At 45.2% G+C, this 21,683-nt stretch overlaps 1 protein-coding gene across 1 annotated transcript in view; it reads right to left on the bottom strand.

Moving 5' to 3' along the window:
* LOC145415452 (fat-like cadherin-related tumor suppressor homolog) overlaps positions 1-21,683 on the bottom strand; it is a 693,356-nt gene that overhangs the window by 649,080 nt on the left and 22,593 nt on the right. The window contains exon 5 of the mRNA XM_080284728.1: positions 14,039-14,134. Coding sequence (XP_080140854.1) covers positions 14,039-14,134 — 96 coding nt within the window. The remainder of the gene's footprint in view (positions 1-14,038; positions 14,135-21,683) is intronic.

Below are 21,683 nucleotides of genomic sequence, written 5' to 3' on the forward strand. Positions count from 1 at the left end.
GGGGCTGGCTGCAGTGAGCAGACTCCCAGGCTCATGATGAGGTCGCTCCAGATGTTCTCCACCAGGGAAAGCTGGCAGCAGTCTCCACCCCTAAGGGTAAGGGGGGAATGCGAGGGGCGTCCTGCTTGGTCTCTGGAGGGGTGGGCTGAGCCTGGGGCGCTGTCCTTGGCGGGAGCATCAGGGGTGGTGGAGGAAGGAAGACCGGTGGTTGTTCCTTCTGCCTGGCAAGTCCGGTGGATGTTACCGTAACTCCACTCCGGGGCAGTGGACGAAGGAAGTCCGGTGGATGTTCCATCCATCTAGCAAGTCCAGTGGACATTACTGTGGGGAGTGGACAAAGGAAGTCTGGTGGACGTTCCTTCTGCCTGGCAAGTCCGGTGGACGTTACCGAGGCTCCACTCGTCGCGAGGGCGGCAGGTAGAGGAAGTCTGGTGGACGCTCTGCCTGTGGCAAGTCAGGTGGGCGTTACTGCAGCCCTGCTGGCGGGGCCAGGGGAGGGATGCAGTCGAGGGGAATCTGGTGGATGTTCCCTCTATGGCAGGTCTGATGGATGCTGCCGCAGCCCTGCTCCCTTCCATGGGACGACAGATGAGGGAAGTCCGGTGGACGTTCCTTCTGTGGTAAGTCCGGTGGACGTTACCGTGTCCCTGATCCCGATGGCGGGTGGTGGATGACGGAAATCCGGTGGATGTTCCCTCTACAGCAAGTCCGGTGGACGTTGCTGCTGCACTGCTCCCTGCGGGATCTGTAAGTGCAGGACGTTCGGTGGAAGTTACTGAGGGCCTACTGGGGACTGTACAAGTCCCTCCCCGATGCTAGCGAGGGCTGGTCTGGCTGGAAGGTAGTGTATGAGCACCGCATACCTCTCATTGGGTCTGCTTGAGAGGAAGAGGGGTGTATGGTAGAACCGTCTCTGGCCCGCACCCTCTACACGCTCTGGGCACCTCCCTGTGGTCTCCCCCTGGGGTGGGTGTTTCATCATCCCATCCACTCGCCTCCCTGTGGGTCTCCCCTTGAAGTGGGTATTTCACCTCTCTTCAGTAATATTAGAAACAGAGAGGCTTCTTACATTTCTCTGCCCTAATACTGTATTTCACTTCTTTTTTATTTTCCTCTGTTGGCCAAAATTCGTAAGGTGAGAGAGGTTTTGGAATGTTACTCTGCGCAGTGATGATTAACTCCGCCAATGATGTTCAAGAAAGGTATTCACCTGTGTCTGTCTGAGCAATAGATACCTTTAAAAGTTGTTATTCAATATCAATGAAATCTGGAAGATAAGTGGGCGGTGGGTCAATGAAGAGATGATTAGATTTTGAGGTGGATCTGGATCTGGATGCAGGACTAAATAATGAGTTTCACTGGCAGCGGCGGAGATATGCGATCTCTAAGATTCAGTAACAGGGCAGACTAAGATTGTTGAATCAATTGACTGACTGGCTATATGTAACCGTAAAAGTATTCATTTGTTAAGAAACAGTAATTGCAGGTGAAAATATTAAATATCATTGGTGGTGATGGAAGCATGTGCCATTTCAGTGCTTTCTAGTTCTCTTTGATGCATCCAGGAAGGAAGTGACAGACATCCCCTCCATGTGAAACAGACGCAGTAGAGCAGCAGACGAACTAAAATTCCTTGCTGTATAACTGTATGACTGACATCACTATTCAAACAACTTCATTGTGATCGACATGTTTGTTTATACTTTGGTGGGTTAACTATTTTTTTATAGTAATGACTCATGCATCAGGTATATGTTAGGCAAACATAAAAATGCAAAGAGATTAATAATAAAGCACATTACAGTCAGCAGTACAAAGAAATGCGATCCTTGTTACATACACTCAACCTCCTGCTATCGCGCGTTCAGCTATCGCGGTTATCTGCTATTGTGCACACATTAAATGCACAACCATACATGCTATCACGCACCCCAACACCGCTATCACGCGTCGAATTTGAAGCGCCGGGGTTGTGAACGCTGCACCGGATTGGTGCGACTCATCCGCCTACGCCACAGAGCACCCCCGCTGGTGATTGGCTGATGCTCCCCAACTGCCCCCCCCCAGGGGCGCCACTTCAGTTGAATGTGCATTAGCTCTCTGCCGACAGTGAAAGAGGAATTCCTTACACATTTTTTTGTGTGTGTGATATAATGGCTGACCGACCGCACAAAAAACATCCACCATTGCCGACGATACCCCGGGCATTTGGAATTCATTTGGATGGATTTCTGCCGAGGATACGACGGGCAAAACAGTGTGACCAAAACCCAGGCGACTTGGCAGAGAATATACCATACTATGGCAGTGAACATTTACCTAACACTGAATACTTATTAGTATTTTAGAATAAATATCAATCATTTTGAAACCCTTATAAAGAGTTAATATTTCCTATACCGAGAAAACTGTGATGTTGATAAAGTAATCACGTGTTTACAACTGAGATAGGGCTCTGACAACAGTGTGAGAAGCATGTCCTTTGCCGAGGATACGAGGGATGTGTGTGATAGCGTCCACATTTTGTTCCACTTAAATCTTCCCCGGTCATTCCTGATACGAGGTACTGTGTGATACCTTCTTTAGCTGTGGACACTAAAGAAATCATGGAGAGAGCCAAAGAGATCTGGCGGCAACTAAGCCACTCACAAGCCTCGGAACCCTTCAAACCACCCAAGCCTTCCTTAATCCTTGTAAAATGTTTGATGGCCTTTTATGTTGTTTAATTATTCATTATAATGTTATTATTAATATAATAATGCTTTATTTCATGTTGGAGGAGAGACTGGCTGGAAACTGTAGGCATAAAGTGGTTAAAAGTTACAAAAATGGGCCACCAAAAAACCAATTAGAAATTTTCCCATTGATTGTTCAGTTCAGCTATCGCGAATTCAGCTATCACGCGCGTTTGCTGTAACCAATTAGGCGCGATAACAAAGGGTTAAGTGTATTGTTAAAGCTCAAAAAACATCATCATTATCATTATTATTATTATTGCTGTAATGCTAGGTGTTTTAGGTCCGGCTTCCCGACCCGTGAACGCCTAGCGTGTAGCGGGGCTCTCTTTCTAGACCAGAGCTTAGACAAATAGGAGAGAGGTAGGACACAAAAACTCAGGGCAACAACTTTACACGTGTATTACTAAGTTGGATAGGGGAACGGGTAGAGTCACTAATACAAATACACTGGGCAATTATAAGCTCTTATGTCTAGATATAGGTTATCAGTAGCATGCAAGATACTCCTTAGGTCAAAGTGAACAGCACTTGAGGCAGAGTGTTATTAATTATGGGAAGTCTGGGTTTTCTATATTTGTGGAGTTATTAATGTTATTCCCTGCTGGTGGTTATTAACCCCTTAAACGTGGCCGTGAACAGTCGCACCCCCCCGAGTGGAGGGGTTGTATCGCGGTCTGAGTACCTGTAGGAAAATATTAGCCAAAAATCAGAGATTAACCCTAGAACATTATACTTGGTATGGCAGATAGTACTTACATTCAGCTTTCTCCAGAGACAGGTGTTGAGCCTTCGTGGACTACCCAAGGACTTGTGGAGACTTGCAAAGTTGGGTAACCAAATCTTCACTTTCACACCTCCAGCAACCCGGTTTCCCCTCTACCACAGCCTCATTCTGTCACAGTAAACTTTATACAACGTAAAGGTAGTTTGGAATCCGTATTTGTACAATAAGCACTGAAAATAAGGCTAAAATCAACGGAGCGTACGGCCGACATGCACCGTGGTGGTGGTCTTCCCGTCACTCAACAAACATTTCCATTTTCACAGCTAAAAACATGTATACTACATTATTTTCAATCATATTACTTCCCAAAAGATCACCACGGCGCGCTTTTTATTCTGCCTTATGCCCGCCACTTTATTCTCGTTCCTGTCGGCCGCTTGCACTGACTGGGAAGAGCTAGAACTCGCCATAATGTCACTTTGAAAGCCTGCAGTAAACTGACGCTAAACAGGGGCAAACCGTGAGAAAAAAAGCTAGTGTTACAACTGGGGAAACAAGTGTTTCCTATTAGCATAAACTGCTTGTGAGAGGAGAGCGCAGATTTACAGTTCTGAGCGCTCAGAGCGCTGCCATGTATCACAGCCAGGCTGGCCGGGCCGTGGTGGAGGGGGGACGGGGGAAAAACGCGATACTTGGCAACAACTGAGGTCAGTAGTACAAAGGTAAAGTATGCTAATTGTAGCTAAAGGGTGGTGGTACTGATAGACAATACCAGCCGGAGCCTGCTTGCCCGCGGTTATTCAAAATTTACTAGAATCGCAAATGCGACGATCCGCCGTTATGTCCTTTTTGCCGAGCGTCGCAAACGAGATGATCCGCGTTTAAGGGGTTAATGTTATTCCCTGCTGGTGAGTGTTTCATTGGCACTGGGGTCTGATTATGGTCTTAGTATCAGGAGGTATTTTCTGATGGCAGCGTATTCACTCTGTTAGATTCGACTCTCACTGGGTGGCCGTATTTGGGTTTACACTGACGCTGTAACTCACTCCACCACTTGGGTATTGTTACTGACTTCTATTAGAGGGGTAGTTCACTGTCCTGTCTTTATATCACTAGGTCACAGACACTGTACACTGTAGTTGTTGTTAGTTCACTGCTCTGCCTTTAAATCACTAGGTCACAAACACTGTACTATTACTGTCACTCCTGTCGGGTCTGGGCGTCGTGGAGGTGAGGTGCAAGGATGGAGGGGTGTCACAGCTCCACTACTGATGGGGCTGGGCACCACCGGGGGCCTCTATATCCAGAGGCCACGGGATCACACACAGGGGTGTCCGTTCTGGTCCGGGGCTGTGGGTGGCGAAGGGTCCTGTGCTCTCAGGGCTGGGGACAGGAGTGCGGCCCTCAGGGCTCGGGCCGAATAACTGCCTTGAACCTTTCATTCAGGCTCCTGAGGGAGGACGAAGATCTCTGACGTCGAGGTGTGGGGAGTTCCCGGCGGGAGTCCTGGGGGCGGTCTGGGGTTTCCAAGGGCTGCAGTCCCCAGGGCTTGGCAGCGCCAACAGAAAGGGGCTGCGGCACCGGTCTGCATCGGGGTCCATCAGGTGGGTCTCCTCCAGATCCGGTTGTAGGGAGCGGAGACCAGGGGAGACTAAGGGGCCTCTCCAGTACTCCTCTAGGCCCGAGACTCCCACAGGGCCATGGGTCGGGGAACGGGCATCAGCTTCAGATGGAGGAGCGGCTACAGGCCGTCTCCTGCCAGAGGGCCTGGCTACTGGCCATGGCTTCCTGGGGGCGCGGCTACAGGCCGTCGCCGAGGCCCGGCTACTGGCTGTGGTCTGGGTGCCAGCAGACCCAAAGGCACCTTCGGAGTGGCTACAGGCCACCTCCTGGTTCCCCTCAGAGCGGCTACAGGCCGTCTCCTTCAGTAGGGTTGAGTAGCTACAGGCCGCCTCAGGGAGGACACCTTCGGAGCAGCTACAGGCCGTCTCCTTATTACCCTCAGAGCGCCTACAGGCCGTCTCCTTCAGGAGGGGTGAGCGGCTACAGGCCATCTCAGGGAAGCACCTTCAGAGCGGCTACAGGCCATCTCCTTCACGAGAGTTGAGCGGGTACAGGCTGTCTCGGGGAAGGCAACTTCAGAGCAGCTACAGGCCGTCTTCTGATGAAGGCAAGAGCGGCTACAGTCTGTCTCCTGATGAAGGTAGGAGCGGCTACAGGCCGTCTCCTGATGAAGGCAGGAGCAACTACAGGCCATCTCAGGGAAGACACCTTCGGAGCGGCTACAGGCTGTCTCCTGAAGAAGGCGGGAGCAGCTACGGGCCATCTCCTTCGGGAGGGGTTAGTGGCTACAGGCCATCTCAGGGAAGGCACCTTCGGAGAGGCTACAGGCCGTCTCCTTCAGGAGGGGTGAGCGGCTACAGGCCGTCTCCTTATTACCATCAGAGCGGCTACAGGCCATCTCCTTCATGAGGGGTGAGCAGCTACAGGCCGTCTCCTGACGAAGGCAGGAGCGGCTACAAGCCATTTCCTTCAGGAGGGTTGAGCAGCTACAGGCAGTCTCCTGACGAAGGTGGGAGTGGCTACAGGCCATCTCCTTATTACCCTCAGAGCGGCTACAGGCCGTCTCAAGGAAGACACCTTCAGAGCGGCTACAGGCCGTCTCAAGGAAGACACCTTCAGAGCGGCTACACGCCGTCTCCTTATTGCCCTCAGAGTGGCTACAGGCCGTCTCCTTAGCGAGGGGTGAGCAGCTACAGGCTGTCTGAGGGGTGCTGGCAGGAGCTGGATAGACAGCTCCACCTCAAAGCCGTTTGGGGAAGGCTCGCCCAGATGGTAATCTAGTATTCCTGCTATGGTGGCGGCGGGTGAGTTCCAGGTCATAGGGAAGCGCGGCCCAGGCGGACTTATGCCGTTGTTGCTCCGAGTTCCGGTGCGCTGTCGTTGCTCCTCTGTGGGCTCCTTGTGGGGGTGTCTGGGCTCTTTCGGGGGCACTATACTGCATTGTAATAACTATTATTATTATTATTATTATTATTATTTTAATTATTATTTTTACTCACACAAGCAGACCTTGAAAGAAGTTAGCAAATAACTATGACGCGGCCAACTGAGAGATGAAAACCATGCATTCTTGAAACTGCCTTTTTCATTAAGTTTCGCTCAAGCTGTATATACGTTTGGGTGGATGGTCGTGAGGAGCGTGAAAGGGACAATGGCTCAGGACTGCACTTTAGGTGGCATCAGAGCCTTCGAAGTACAACTCTGGACAGAAATTCGTGGTATAGGGTAATCTGCCACTAGAGGTCAGGTTAATCTCACACATCCACCCCCCTCAACCCCCCTCCTTACCCCCACCAAAACACTGATTTGTAAGGCGGTTGGATCGGAGATATGAAGCTTCGCTTACTCTCACGTCTTGCTGCATGCAATGTTACTCTTATCTTACTATTAGGTGTATCAAGTGCATAGATCCATCTTCAGTCCCATGAAACGTGATTATATCGAAGTTTTAGCAGATTACAATACAACGACTTTAATTTATAGAGTTTGGGTTCCAAATATTTATCCAATGTTTTCTAAGCGATAGACTTAAATCCAAGCAACAGTTAAAAGTTATTGACCAGATAAGTCCCTCTCCTGCCTTTTCATCTGGACAGCCACATATACACCCACCTACTCATCCATCTACCTCCTCTACCATCCAACACAACCCACCAACCTCACCCCGGCCATTCACCCAACCCACCGATCCCTGCTATCCATCCTGCTAACCCAAGAATGCCACACATGAATTTCACCCAACAATGCCACTCATCACATTCACTCATTCACTTCTCCACCCTGAACCTATCCAGCCACCAACCCAACTATCCACCCAGAGCATCCTGGCCACTCAATCGTCTCAGCCATCCTGGCGACCAACGGTGCCCACTCACCCTGGTGACCCACTTTGCCCACACATCCGACAACCTATCTTGCCCATCGACCCCTACCACCCACCCTTCCCACTCACGAATTCCACCCACCCTGCTCACCCAACAATGCCATCCATCACATCCACCCACACAACCCTCCCACCTTTCCCTGAACACTCCCCACCCACCTCACCCTGCTCATCCACCCATCCTGTCCACCCACTCCTCCCACTGACTCACCCGCCCATCCACATGGTTGGGTGGGTGGAGTTGATGAGGTTGAGTTGGTGGGCTTAGAACACATTGGATAACTATTTTTAAACCAAACTCTATACGTTAAGGTCATTGTATTGCAATCTGTTTAAACTTCGATATAATTACTTCTCATGGAACCAAAGATGGATCTATGTACTTGATAATACACCTAACAGTAAGATAAATAAAAGTAACATTACATGCGGCAAGGCGTGACAATAAGCGAAGCTTCATATCTCCGATCCATCCGCCTAACAAATCAGTGTTTAGGTGGGGGGTAAGGAGGGGGAGTTACAGGGGTTGACGTGTGCGATTAACCCCTCGCAGCCCACCTCTCGCTGAAGCAACACCTCCACCACTGTTCCCAGCGGGACCAGCTCTCCACAGCAGCCGTACCAGCCGAGGGTCGGGCCTGTCCTTCCATCTGAGGGAGTGCCCTGGTCGGTCCACCAGGAGGTAGAGGCTTCTCCGCCCTTTACTACCCGGCCGACGACCCTCCCTCCGCTACCACCAGGACCGGGGTTCTGCTCTCGTGACGACCGGGACTGGGCCTCCCCTCCATGCTTTCATCTGCTGCTGCTGGAGAGCTGGGCGAGTTTCCATCGCCCTTTCCATCAGGGGCTGGGGGCTGAGGGCAGTGTTGGGGCAGCTTTACATCTCAACACTTTGTCGGCGCCCCCTCCATCGGTGCCACGCAGTCCACCGTGCTTTCGCCATCCCGCCCTGCCCTCCTCGACCATCGTGTGCCAGTTTGCCATAACCACCGCGCCTTCCCCTCGCCTTGTTTGCCACCTCGTCAGCCATTTTGTCGGCCCCGTTATGCTCTCCCTGGGGAGCCAACATCTGCTGCTTCCCTGAGGGGCTCTTTGTTTGCCCGTGCCCCACCAAGTGTGGGGCAAATATCACACAACACAACAAAAGCAATTAACCTGACCTCTAGTGGCAGATCACCCTGTACCACTTCTGTAATTTCTGTCCGAAGTTGTACCTCTTCCTTAGCAATTTAGTCTGCATGTTACACCTTAACATTCTTCTCGTATGTTATAAATATCGTCTTCACCCGTGGATTGCGCAATTACCTTTTTTTTTTACCCCACCCCGTGGTGCGCAAATAATGAAAAAAAACATTTTTCTCTTAGTTTTGTTTATTATAAACTTCAAGATAAACATCCAGGACATCATCTGGTGGGAAAAATAAAAAAAAATTATCTCTCTGTCTTTGCGTAGCGCCATGCGTAAGTTTGGGGAGGGGTATAGTGAAAGAATGATTTTTTTTTTTTCTGGTTTATTATAAACTTCAAGATAAACATCCAGGGCACCATTTGGTGAAAAAGAAAAAATCTCTCTCTCTCTCTCCGTCTTTTCGTAGCGCCATGCATAAATCTGCGAAGGGGTGGAGTAGTTAGCGGTGATGCACGGCCACTGGAAGGTTAGCACTGCCTGAGCTGTGGGTCGCTATCCACGGGTTAATATCGACAGTGGCGTAATGTGCAGAATCAATCGCTTAGGAAGAGTTGTAACGAAGACTCCAAAAGTTACTTACAATACGAACCTTAAGAGTTTAAGGTGTGAACTGGATTTTTTTTTTTTTAAGGTGTGTAAGAGGGCATAACAACGTGGGGGGGGGGACTCAGTCATTTCACCCGTTCCTTACTATTCCCGTCAAACGCAAATTACCTTTCATTCCGAGCTGTTTCACACCTCTGACACCCCCCAATCCCGAGGTATTTTCAAAAAATTTTTTTTTGGCTAAAACCTCCGCTTTTGGTGAGAAACATCGAAAATTCATAGAGAAATCGCTCACCTGAGGTTTAAATACTCGATCCAGGTACGAGTACCTCCTTACCTGACTGGGTTTTCTAACAGGCTGGCACCAAAGAAAACGAGTTCTATGGGAGGGTAACTATTTCACACCACTCATAAACTGTATTTATTTATTTACTTGGTACAAGTTTATATGTAGTAGAAGAGTATATTGGTTTTCAAACAGTAATATAGGCATTATAAGCATTGTTTCACTCACTAACTCATCACCATACCTGACCTTCTTTTGCCACATTACCTGATCATTACTTCTGACTGTTTCTTCCTCTAATGCTATGTAAACTTTGTCCTACACATTGTCATCGATTGGGGAATCACTCTGGCCCTGAATGTCTTTACTGGCCAGGTCACTGGTAACAGGTGAATTGCCGAGACAATGGCGTGAGGGGGGGGAGGGGGGAGGTTATGCGGTGTAAGGGATTGTCCCTGCTTGGCATCTTGAAGAGGAATAGAGGAAGGTGTCCTGTGTATATGTACGAAAAATCACACGCGAAAATTGAAAATTGTGCAAATTAGGGACCTTGCAATTGCATGACGTACCAGTATGTCGCCAGGACTGGCAAATGCAAAATGTTGCAACGTACCCATACGTCGACGGGACGGGGCGGGTTAAGGGTGATCCAGTGCAAGAATAACATTGCATTCATATATCACTGATCGTATTCTGAGTGACAAGGGAGGCTTCGTAACACTCCTTCCAGAGCGATTTATCCCGCGTGTTACACCTTGACGTCCTTGGGTATGCTAAATTTAATATGAATATAGTTTGCATTAATAACACGCAGGAGGATGGGGAGGTGTAATATCCCAAATAAACTGCTAAGGATGAGGTATTACAAAAAATCCCGAAGCCACTTAAAATAAGGCCCCATGATTGACTTCGGAATATATATATATATATATATATATATATATATATATATACAACCCTATTGGAGCCCGGTGTCCACAGTACTGGACACAACTGGGAAATTTCAAACCTTAATAAAGTAGGGAACTATACGCAGGAGGATGGGGAGGTGTAATATCCCAAATAAACTGCTAAGGATGAGGTATTACAAAAAATCCCGAAGCCACTTAAAATAAGGCCCCATGATTGACTTCGGAATATATATATATATATATATATATATATATATATATATATATAACCCTATTGGAGCCCGGTGTCCACAGTACTGGACACAACTGGGAAATTTCAAACCTTAATAAAGTAGGGAACCCCCTGGTAGGAACATATTAGCTTCATGACTATCAGCTGATAGGCGGAGGGCTGTACGCTTGGGACCCTCCCGAAGCAGTGCCTCGCCCAGCAACTCTGGGATCCAATGGGATTATATAAATAAATAAATAAATACATATATATATATATATATATACATAAGCATCTGCAAGGTCGAGCTATCCAATCGAAAATAATCCAATGTCAGACAGGGAAACAATGCATTCCTATCGTGCGTGAAATACGCGTGGAAATCGTTGATCCAAGGACGTGCTGTCCAACAGAAAATGGTCTAATACATGGGAAAAAAAATTACAGTGTTACCGAATTCTGGTTGCCGTCCAACCAAAAATGATCCAATGCGAAACCAAAGAACGCTGCATTAACCCTTTAACCGCGGGCATTGTTTTGCCCCGACTGGCCTCTCCCGCGGGGGTTCCAGCCAAAATGTAAACAAACTTTAAACCTTCATAACTCTGCACAGAATAAATCTAGAGCGAAAAATAAGGTACCATTAGAAAGTACTAACCTTCGGCTTTGTAATGATGTAGGTTTCATGATTTCGTTGACTATCACTGGATGGGCAGTGCCGTTAGAAGTGAGCGATCTAAAATCACTATTTTTCGCTCACACACCATTACGTTCGCTCACACACCATTACGTTCACTCACACACCATTACCTTCGCTCACACACCATTACCTTCGCTCATACACCATTACCAAATCCCAACCTCATTCTGATAATAGTACTATAAACATATATGAACACTGCAGATACGATCAACACCCACTCTGTGTTCACTGAGGCAGGTAAAAGGCACTGTAATTGCCCGCACTTCACTGCCACATCAGCGGTGTTGTAATCACTATTTTTCGCTCACACACCATTACCAAATGCCAACCTCATTCTGATAATAATACTATAAACATATATGAACACTGCACATACGATAAACACCCACTCTGTGTTCACTGAGGCAGGTAAAAGGCACTGTAATTGCCTGCACTTCACTGCCACATCAGCGATGTTGTCACTCACACAGCTGGACAGATACTGATGCGTGTTGGTCAGGGGTGGTGTGGGGGGCCCGGGGGGTGGGAGGAGGGAGGTGGAGGTCGGCTGGAGTGAAAGAACTTAATAGCTACTCTCCCTTGAAACAATTGGCGCACGGAAAAAACGCGGGGTATTCAAAATATTCACAAACATTCGAGAATGACACCCGCGGTTTGGTCCAGTTTTTGCAATGTCATTCTGGGATGACACCCGCGGTTAAAGGGTTAATATCGTGGCTGAATTCTGCCCCCAAATCGTACAGTAGTTCAAAAGACGGGCTATCTAATCAGAAATAAATCCAATGCATGACAAGCGAACAATGCAATCATTTTGAGAATGAAATATGCTTTAAAAACTGTCGTTCAAAAGACCTGTTCTCCAATAAAAAATGGCCAGGTGGTCCAGGTTGTAAAGTGAACATAAAGTGTCATATTCTGTTTTATTATTATTATTTGCAGCACCTACTTAACAGCGATGATTCTGCACATTACCCCCCTCAATTATTCTCTTGCATGTGGATATAAAAACGATACAAGCAGCATGTGACAGAATGCTCAGACGTAAACAAGGACAATAAATCGGTTAGGAAAATGTGTTACGAAGCCTCCGATGTTACTCAGAATACGAACAAAAGTGATCCGCTAAGGCCTTTGGTACCTGAGCTGCCTGGAGTTCAAGAGTGCTGCATTTTGCTAAGCTTTGCCTCCTATTGCATATGTGAGGCAAGATTCCCACAGTACATCAGACTCATGTTGTTATCGACCTACCCAGCAACAAATAAGAAGGAAGGATGGGATAGGAGGAAGAATCAGTCGGTTAGGAAGTGAGATTCCAGCAGAACATCAGAATCACCAAGTTGGAAGGAATGATGGGGACAAAGAACTGACCACTTGCGAGTCTGGATCCAAGGAGGTTGAAATATCGACAATGATGATTCCTGTAGTAAAAACATAAATTACGTTTAATATAGAATGTGTGAAAACTGCTTTGCCATTATATCCAGTATTTGCTGAAAATTTTTATGCTTCAGTTTAGCTGTAAATAAAGTAATAAGCAATTTCTCAAACACTGTGAAAAGATGGATGGCTTTCAGTATTGTACTTTCCTTGTTTACGGCTAAGTCGAAATATAACTTTTATTCTGCAAGTCTCGATATTAGGGCAAAGCTATTTTCACACAGTATTTTTCATTTTAAGCATGATTTGTGCTAATACTATGAAAATTATCACTGTCGATAATTCCAATTTCCTTGTGGCCCATAACTAGGAAGTGGCCAATTAGATCGTAAGGAAGTGAATTTCAGGAGAATGAATAAATGGAAAACCCACCATGTGGACGCCTCCTTGGTTGCCTGTAAGGCGGCGTCATTGGTGTAAGGTTTCCAATCAAATGTGTGATAATCTTCAAGTTATTATGTAACTGGGTGTATAAAAGCCCACGCTGCTCAGAGGCAAAGGAGGAGGATCCTCTCTTTGGCTCAGTGGTAACGTGCGCGCCTATGAAGCGCGGGGGCCTGAGACTGACTCTCGACGAGGATAGCATGATTAATTTGTTGTTCCAGTCCGGTCATTACATTGGTTGGCAGCGGTGAGGGATGTGAGGCAAGGCTTAGAGGACAATGAAGTTGTTGCTCATAGCGTATTCAGCCTTACATTCCGGGGATAAGCTGTCCGGTGTGGTCCGCAGCGCCCCCACCTGTGTTCGAAACGGACAAAATTAATCACCAAGGGGACGTTGTTTAAAGGCAAAAGGGGTATCCTCTCTTTGGCTCAGTGGTAAGGTGCACGCCTATCAAGCGCGGGGGCCTGACATCGAATCTTGGCCAGGGCAGTGTGATTAATTTGTTAAATTTTCAGTTCAGTTATTACAATTATTGCGCTAATTTCGGGCATTAAACACTCAATCAATATTGGTCTAATTCTAAACCATTACCAAGCTACAACTGCTGATGGCCTTATGGGTGAAAATGGTCTCCCTCATTATTCACCAAAAAGGTCATCAGTAACTACAGTTACGTAATGAACTACAATTACTGATGATCTGGGAGATTACTGTCTTCCTCATAATTCACCAATAAAGTCATCATCAGTAACTAAGGTACCGTTATGCTGATTGAACACTTCCTTATTCAAAATTAACAAAAAAAAAAAAAAAAAAAAAAAAAAAAAATCCTGAAGTTTTTTAAGCATTTCCATGGACACCCAATGCATGATACTACAATTACTATACTGGACAAGACAGGGCATGAGCGACATGCTGGCGTGCACACGACAACCTTCTGTAACCTAGCCTCGCCCTCTTACCCTGAACAAGGCGTCGTCCAGGTCGGTGATTTGTGAAGGTAGAAAGGATTGCCATTCCCCCCACGAGTCACCATCACCATCGTCGTCAGGGGCAGACTGCACCACCACCACCACCAACACCACCACCACCACAAAACACACCACAGGGACAAGGAAACAGAGGAGGAATATGTACAAAAGACATTGGCACGTATTCTCGTCAGCTTAGGGGAGTTTAATAAGCAGGGTAAATCACCAAAACTGTATATACTGTACTTACACAACTCCAGCTAACGTACAGCTTTTCTCCTAATGGCATCTGATCATTAGAGATTTATTTTGCAAACCGCACCTTTTTTCAGGGTGTTCATACACCTCAGCCCTCCCCTTCTCTACCCAGAAGAAACAAGAATCCACCCAATGTTACACATACAAGATGATTATGTAGCATTTTGACATCAAATATGTCAGATTTTATGTTGATTAACAGATTTGCTTTCTTTCACATCGAATTTTTTCTGAACTATTGTGGGCAGGTGAAAGTGAGAAGAATCGATGGATGTGACGCATCATAGCAATCACATTTCGCATCGCCAAAGAACAGCCACTGCGATCCTAGGTTGCCAGGTACCTCAACAATTCTGGGGATAACTGTCATGCAAAACTGGAAACCTAGCAACCCAGGATCACAATATGGTACCTAGCTGTGGCTGCTTGTTAGTGATGTGAAAAGTGACTGCCATTGATGCATCACATTCATTGATTCTTCTCGCTTTTACCCGCCCACATTAGCTGAGAGCAATCTGAAACAGAACAAACTGGTGATTCAACATAAGATTTGACAGTAATGCCACAAGGCTACAAAATAATCTTGTAAAGGTAGCATCACTGGGTGGGAGGGTGGGTTCTCACTTCATCTAGGCACGGTAGGGAGGGGGGCTGAAGTGTTCGAACACCCTGTATTGTTTTACCTGCGTTTATATAATTTCATCTATGCATTAGGCAAAAATAACACACAAAGAATATCAAGCGGCCATACACAAAAATAAATACGTAAGGAAGAGGTGCTACTGAGCTTCCTCAACTTCAATCAGATGACGTATTTGAATTGCATTCTTGCTACCTCCAGACGATTTTACTCAGCACAGGGAGAAAAATCAGGTTGTAAGACGACTAACGGGAATTGTTTCTAAATTATCTCTTCAAAGTTAACAAAATTGTCTGAAGGCAGCAAGAATCTATCATCTATCCCCCCCCCCCCGATTCGTACCGTAAGGGACCGGGACTAGGCTACCCAGTCCCGTTATCTAAGGCGAAGGTGAACAGTCGCTCTTCTATGGGTGGCATTATGTGGACAACATATTTCGGCTACCCTGATGTAAACCCTCATGTGGCAACACCCGGTTGGGGCGCCTTAACCCACTAAACCATATAAATAAAAACGTCATCGGATGGAACTGGTCAACTAACGAGAATACGGCCTACAAGCTGAGGGATGTGGGTGGGTGGATATCATAAAGTGAAGGGATAAAGAAAGCAGTACGGCAAGACAGCTGGCACCGCAACCAACCAACACAGCACTCTTATGCTGATGTCAGGTGGGAAGTAAATAGATGTCACAACTCGCCTGTCATGTGATTCTGGAGCACAGTACATTACAGTACAGTGCAGGGCACATTTATCCAGAACTAGGGAAAGGCATGTGTACTTCCGGCATATATAAACACGTGAGTGCCCACATATACACAGTATACACATACATTCAACTGTGCGCACGCACGCATACACATACGCAAGATATACATACATACATATATATATATATATATATATATATATATATATATATATATATATATATATATATTTGCCCCCCCCTCTCTCTCTCTCAAACAAGCACACAAGATATTTATCACTTAATGTCAAAAATCGCTCGAGAAAAAAAAAAAAAAAAAAAAAAAAGACAAGCGTAATATTTCATACTCTTTGCGAACTGGTCAAGCCCTGTGGATGGGTGGCTGTTCTGGGCGATATTATTGACTGAAAATTGAGCTGTATTCTGGTTGGCTTAGATTTCGTTACACGTCTTTCCAACCGAAGTATTTTGCCCACTGCGCCTTAATATACCATTGTATATTAATGATAAAAATTTCGTCGATATTAAAAGAAAAGATACATATACAGAACACCAAAGGGAATATCAAAGTGCAACATGCAATACTTATAACTAACAAAGAACTGACGCCAAATCTCCTTCAGCCATGATACGGCTCTTAGCGGTCGGTTTTCATTTAAGGCATTTCAGGCAGTGTGAAATTTCAGCATTAAGCAACATCTCAGCAAAAAGTATTATTATTATTTTGGCTCAGGATCACACTAGTTTGTGACACGTGTACTTACATATATACAATCCGATCTTTAGCAGAGTGTACACAAGCATACAGTGAAACATGTATGTGGAGAGAGCAAATTCATAAGTAAGAACCGCATGAGAGAGAAACTTGTTCTATACACGAGGGTAAAATGTTGTTGCAGTAAGAGTGTGTGCTTCTGGTATCCTTGTTTTACTCTACGTTAGCTTTTGTCCTCAGCTATCCTTTTCTTAATCAAGGCAGGATGGGAGGAAAATTTGCCCTATACATGAGGGATACGATGTTGCAGAAAGAGTGTATCTTTGCTATCCTTGTCTTATTCTTGCTGGCTTCTTTCTTTGTTATCCTTGTCTTATTCAGATCTAAATGCAAGAATTCTGTAATATGCACTATGGGAAAAGGTTGTTGCAGAAAGTGTGTCTTTTCACTTCTATCTTGTTATTCTTGTTGGTTTTTGTTCTTTGCTATCCTTGTCTTGTTCAGAGTAAGCCTAGGGGAAAATCTGTCCTTTACATAAAAGGTAAACAGTTGTTGCAGAAAGAGTATGTGTTTTTGTTATCCTTGTCTTATTCTTATCAGCTACTGTTCTTACCCTTGTTTTTAGAACTAAACACAAGAATCCTATCACACACACACACACAAGCTTTTGCTATCCTTGGCCTATCCTTCTCGGAATGTATTATCTGATATCCTTGTGCTATGTTTTTTACCTTAAAATTTTCTGCTGCCCTTATTATTATTGTCATTTATTATGTGCCATCCTTGTCTAATTCTCGTTGGCTTGTATTATATGTTCTCACTGTCTTTACTAGATCTATGAGAAAGTGGATTATGTCCCGGCCACAAACAGTAAAAATATGATAGGAAGTGGTTGATAAATTCAGCTATCCTTGCCTTATTCTTTATGGGTTATACTCTCTATTATCCTTGATAGATCTAGATAAAAGTTAATCTCGTCCTACCCACGAACGGCAAATGGTGTGACTGGAAGAGTGGTGTATATATATTCTATGCATTATTATTAATAAAGCATTAGCATAGCGTCCCTACCTCCTCCTCCTCCTCCTCGCTATTCTTCCTGTTCCTTTTCTCCTACTTCCCTAACCCATTTGCATTGCGTTTTCACTATTTTAATGGTTCGTTTTCCTTCCCTCCTTCCTCTCGCACTCTATTCGCTCACTCAATCCTACTCCCCTCTCCCTGTCATCCACGTCCTTCATTTCTACATCACTCCTCGTCTTCTTACTTAATCACACCCTTTCTACCTAGCCTTTCCTATTTATATGATTCTTTTGACCTTCCACCATACTTGCTCACCCTTTTTCTTACCTCCATCCTTCCTCGCCCTATTCCCTTCCTCCTCTCTAAACCACACTTTTCCCCTCTCTCCTTCTTACTTTCAAATTTCTCCCCTTCCTAACATTTTTCCCCCCTATCTTCCTTCATCACTCTATTCCCATCCTCCCGCTAACTTTTACTTTTCCCCTCCCTCCTCCCTACTTTTTAAAATTTTCTCTCCTCTTTGCCACTAACCTCGTCCTTTACCTACCGCGTTTCCTACCCGCCTCCCACATTTTAATTCATCTTTCCTATGTATGGTCATGGACAAAAGGTGGTCAACTATTCCATTGCGTCTACTTCACATTTAGGACATGTCCGTCACTTTCCTCAATGACGCATATCAGAATCATCTATGATCAGAGAAATATACCAAGCCCCTCTCAGCTTTGGAATATTAGCCACAAGAGGAAAGTTAGAAGTAGAAGAGGTGAAATATTATGCAGAGAAACAAACCCAGCCTCCCTCAGGTTAGGAATATTAGCCAGCAAAGAACAATGAGAAGCAGAAAAAGTGAAATTTTTGGCATACGTTGTCCCCGACCGTACCACATACTTATTCTTCCCAAACCACCATTTCTACTGGCCTCATCCACTCCACTTTCTGTCGCATGTCTGTGTACGTATACGTGTGTGTGTGTGTGTGTGTGTGTGTGTGTGCGTGTCTGTAATCTACCTGACCCATCCTCCCAACCATTCTTACAGTGCGTTTACTTTAACCTGACAAAGATCCCTATCCCCTTTCAGCTTGAACGATGGCCCGGTTTACTCAGTTGGGAAGTTCGATTTAACAAAACGAAGGAGATTCATTACTATTCCACAGCTAAGGCTCATCAAAGTTCATTATAGTATGCAAGTTGTGGGTGAGGCCCAAATCCGTCAGATGAAAACAAACCGACTATAACGTCTCTCTCTGTTCTGTTCTACCTTCCTTTCGAGAAGCCAGCCATTTTCTATCACACACCTCTTCCTTGTTCCTCTCTCTCTCTCTCTCTCTCTCTCTCTCTTTCTGGACCCTCTATATAGTCATTTCTTATCCCTCCCTCCCTCCCTCCCGCTAACTGGGCCCCCCACTTCCTACACGTCCCTCGTCCTCCCCCCCCCTTCTCTATATTTATTCCCCTCTCTCTGGCTTCCTGGGAAAAGTAATCACAGAAGAATTTAAGCGTTTTCGTTCCCCTCGGGAATTTTTACTGTCAAGACTTCCAAAAAAGTTATCCGAAAGGGAGATGGCTATAATTCGGGCATAAGGTGGTACAGTATGCAACAATAATCGTGTCGTGAAATTTGGTGAAAACATAAGCTAACGGGCTAAGCGTCTGGTACATTCCGCCGTCTGTCATAAGGACAGTTCATAATGTTTCACGAGTTACATTTAATCTTCGGACAAAAGCGCGACATGACTACTGTTGCTCACTGTACAGTCCTACAAAATTAGCCCTTGTAATAAGACATAAATCTTCTGTTTTACGCTTGATATGGTGTTGGAGAGGGACACCTTCACGTGATGGCATCAATGTAACTAGAAGGCTCCACTGGCCGGTTTTACAAACGTCATTCAGTTCCCTCTCTATCGGTCCTAAAGGAGGATGGCGGACTAAACGAGCAGGACTTCAGCCTACATTCCACTGGGTTCACATTTCAAATGAACCTTGGACTCTACTACTACTACAACTACTACTACTACGACTACTACGTCTACTACTACCACCACCGCTACTACTACTACTATTATTATGCTTCCTATTCCATCGATTCTGTTCAGGTTAGGAGAACTATCACAACAAATAGGGGTTACTGAAGCTCATACTGAACCTCTCCAATTCCAAAATCATATCCCGAGACGGAAAAAAAAAAAAAAAAAAAAAAACGGGAAAAGTAAGAATAAAACAAGAAATGCTGAACAAGTCTGGGGTTAGACAGAACGAAGTATTAGTAGTTACAATTCCAGGTTCATCTAAACGTGAACCCATTAGACTGCAGGCCAAAGTATACGCTTCTTACATGGTAGCTAGAGGTTTAAAGGTTAAGCGTTTGCCCTCCTCTCCCTTCCTGACCTGAGCGTCCATGGTCACACATCTCACCCTCTTCCTTTTGTTTCTCTCTCTCTCTCTCTCTCTCTCTCTCTCTCTCTCTCTCTCTCTCGTTACTTTTTCATCCACAGACACTTGAACTTGATAGGCTTAGGCCTGCAAGACTCTTAACCCAAGATATTAACCCACCAACGACAGCTGACGTCTTATATTCGTAGTGTACTATGGCTAACGCAAGGGATACATATTAATACGCATTTGTTTTGTTGACTCTATCGGATACGTTTATGTGAAGCTACAGACCGTGGTGAATGCTTTTGGTGTATCCGATAAAACTAGGATTCCGGGGGCTTGAATGATGAGTGAATGGAAGCGTGGCCCATTGGATTGGGAAAATTTGGGCTGTCTGGACATTGCTACTCCTCACCCTGCCCTAGGGTAGGAAAGGAGGTCTGGATGATGATGATGATCATGATGATGATCATGATGATGATTTTTGATGAGTTTCTTTTATAAAGGCTACAATATGCTTGCATGGTCGGCTCTCCTCATCTAATAGAAGCTCTCCACGCGGATCTTTCTCTACCAGCTTCTCTCTTCATTCCCTTATCTTTGAGGTCACAGTCTATGTCCTCGTCCCAGTTCTTTTTCGGTCTGCCTCTTGCAAACCTACCCTCAACATTCACACCTCTTACCCTTCACACCCGGCTGTCATATTCGCGAAAAGTTATTGTACATTACTTTAAAAAACTTCGTACACTTTCAAAATATCAAGTGCCGAAATACTTTTTTCTTTTAAAATCTACCATGAAGTTTCACCTCTGCCATTCTTCTCTTGGCTACTTCACGGTCTCGGGTGGCAGATATCCTAACCTAGCAGATTAAACTAACAACAACCTAACCTAACCTTACACTAAGAAAACAGCCTTAACCTAGCCAAGAAATTAGAATTTCCTGATTACAAAAAAAAAAAAAAAAAAAAAAAAAAATGCAAATGGTACACAGAACAGAAATCAGATCCAGAGTCCCCCTCAACACACTGTGGTTCTAATGCACGTTTTACCCTCTCTCCTTCTTGCCCCGGGCATCACAAAAAGTCACTCTATAATATATATATATATATATATATATATATATATATATATATATATATATATATATATATATATATATACTGTATATATTATATATATATATATATATATATATATATATATATATATATATATATATATATATAATGTATATGTATATATGTATGTAGTGGTGAAGAAGGTATATCTGAGCGAATTCGAAGGAGGGAGGAGGCGAGGTAGGCCAAGGAGAAGGTGGAGAGATATGGTGGATGAATGTGTGAGGAAGGGAGGTTTGGAAGTCGGTGAGGCTAGGGAACTGACAGGAGATCGAGCTGGCTGGATGAATTTTGTGAGGAGATATGCATGATCAGGGATTTTTGGCACCCCTTTTTAACGTGGCAGCGTCTAGACTGACTCTGTCGGATACGGTATGTGAAGCTACAGAACGTGGTGAATGTTTTTGGCGTATCCGATAGAGCCAGGATTCCGGGGGCTTGAATGATGAGTGAATGGAAGCGTGGCCCATTGGATTGGGCAATTTTGGGTTGTCTGGACATTGCTACTCCTCACCCTGTCCTGGGTGGGAAAGGAGGTCCGGATGATGATGATGATGATGATGATGATGATTATATATATATATATATATATATATATATATATATATATATATATATATATGCTCTCTCTCTCTCTCTCTCTCTCTCAAACCCACCTTTTACTTCAACATTCCCTCTTTAATCTTTTGAGTCACGATAACAGTGAAATAATTTTCCTTCTTCCTATCATCATCACCACGACCACCATCATAAATCTGGGCAGTATTTTCGTGCGCTGACTATGGCTTCCTG

This window comes from Coenobita brevimanus, chromosome 102, assembly GCF_032717465.1.
Source record: "Coenobita brevimanus isolate Jiangsu-jjx chromosome 102, ASM3271746v2, whole genome shotgun sequence".
Taxonomy (NCBI): Eukaryota; Metazoa; Arthropoda; class Malacostraca; order Decapoda; family Coenobitidae; genus Coenobita; species Coenobita brevimanus.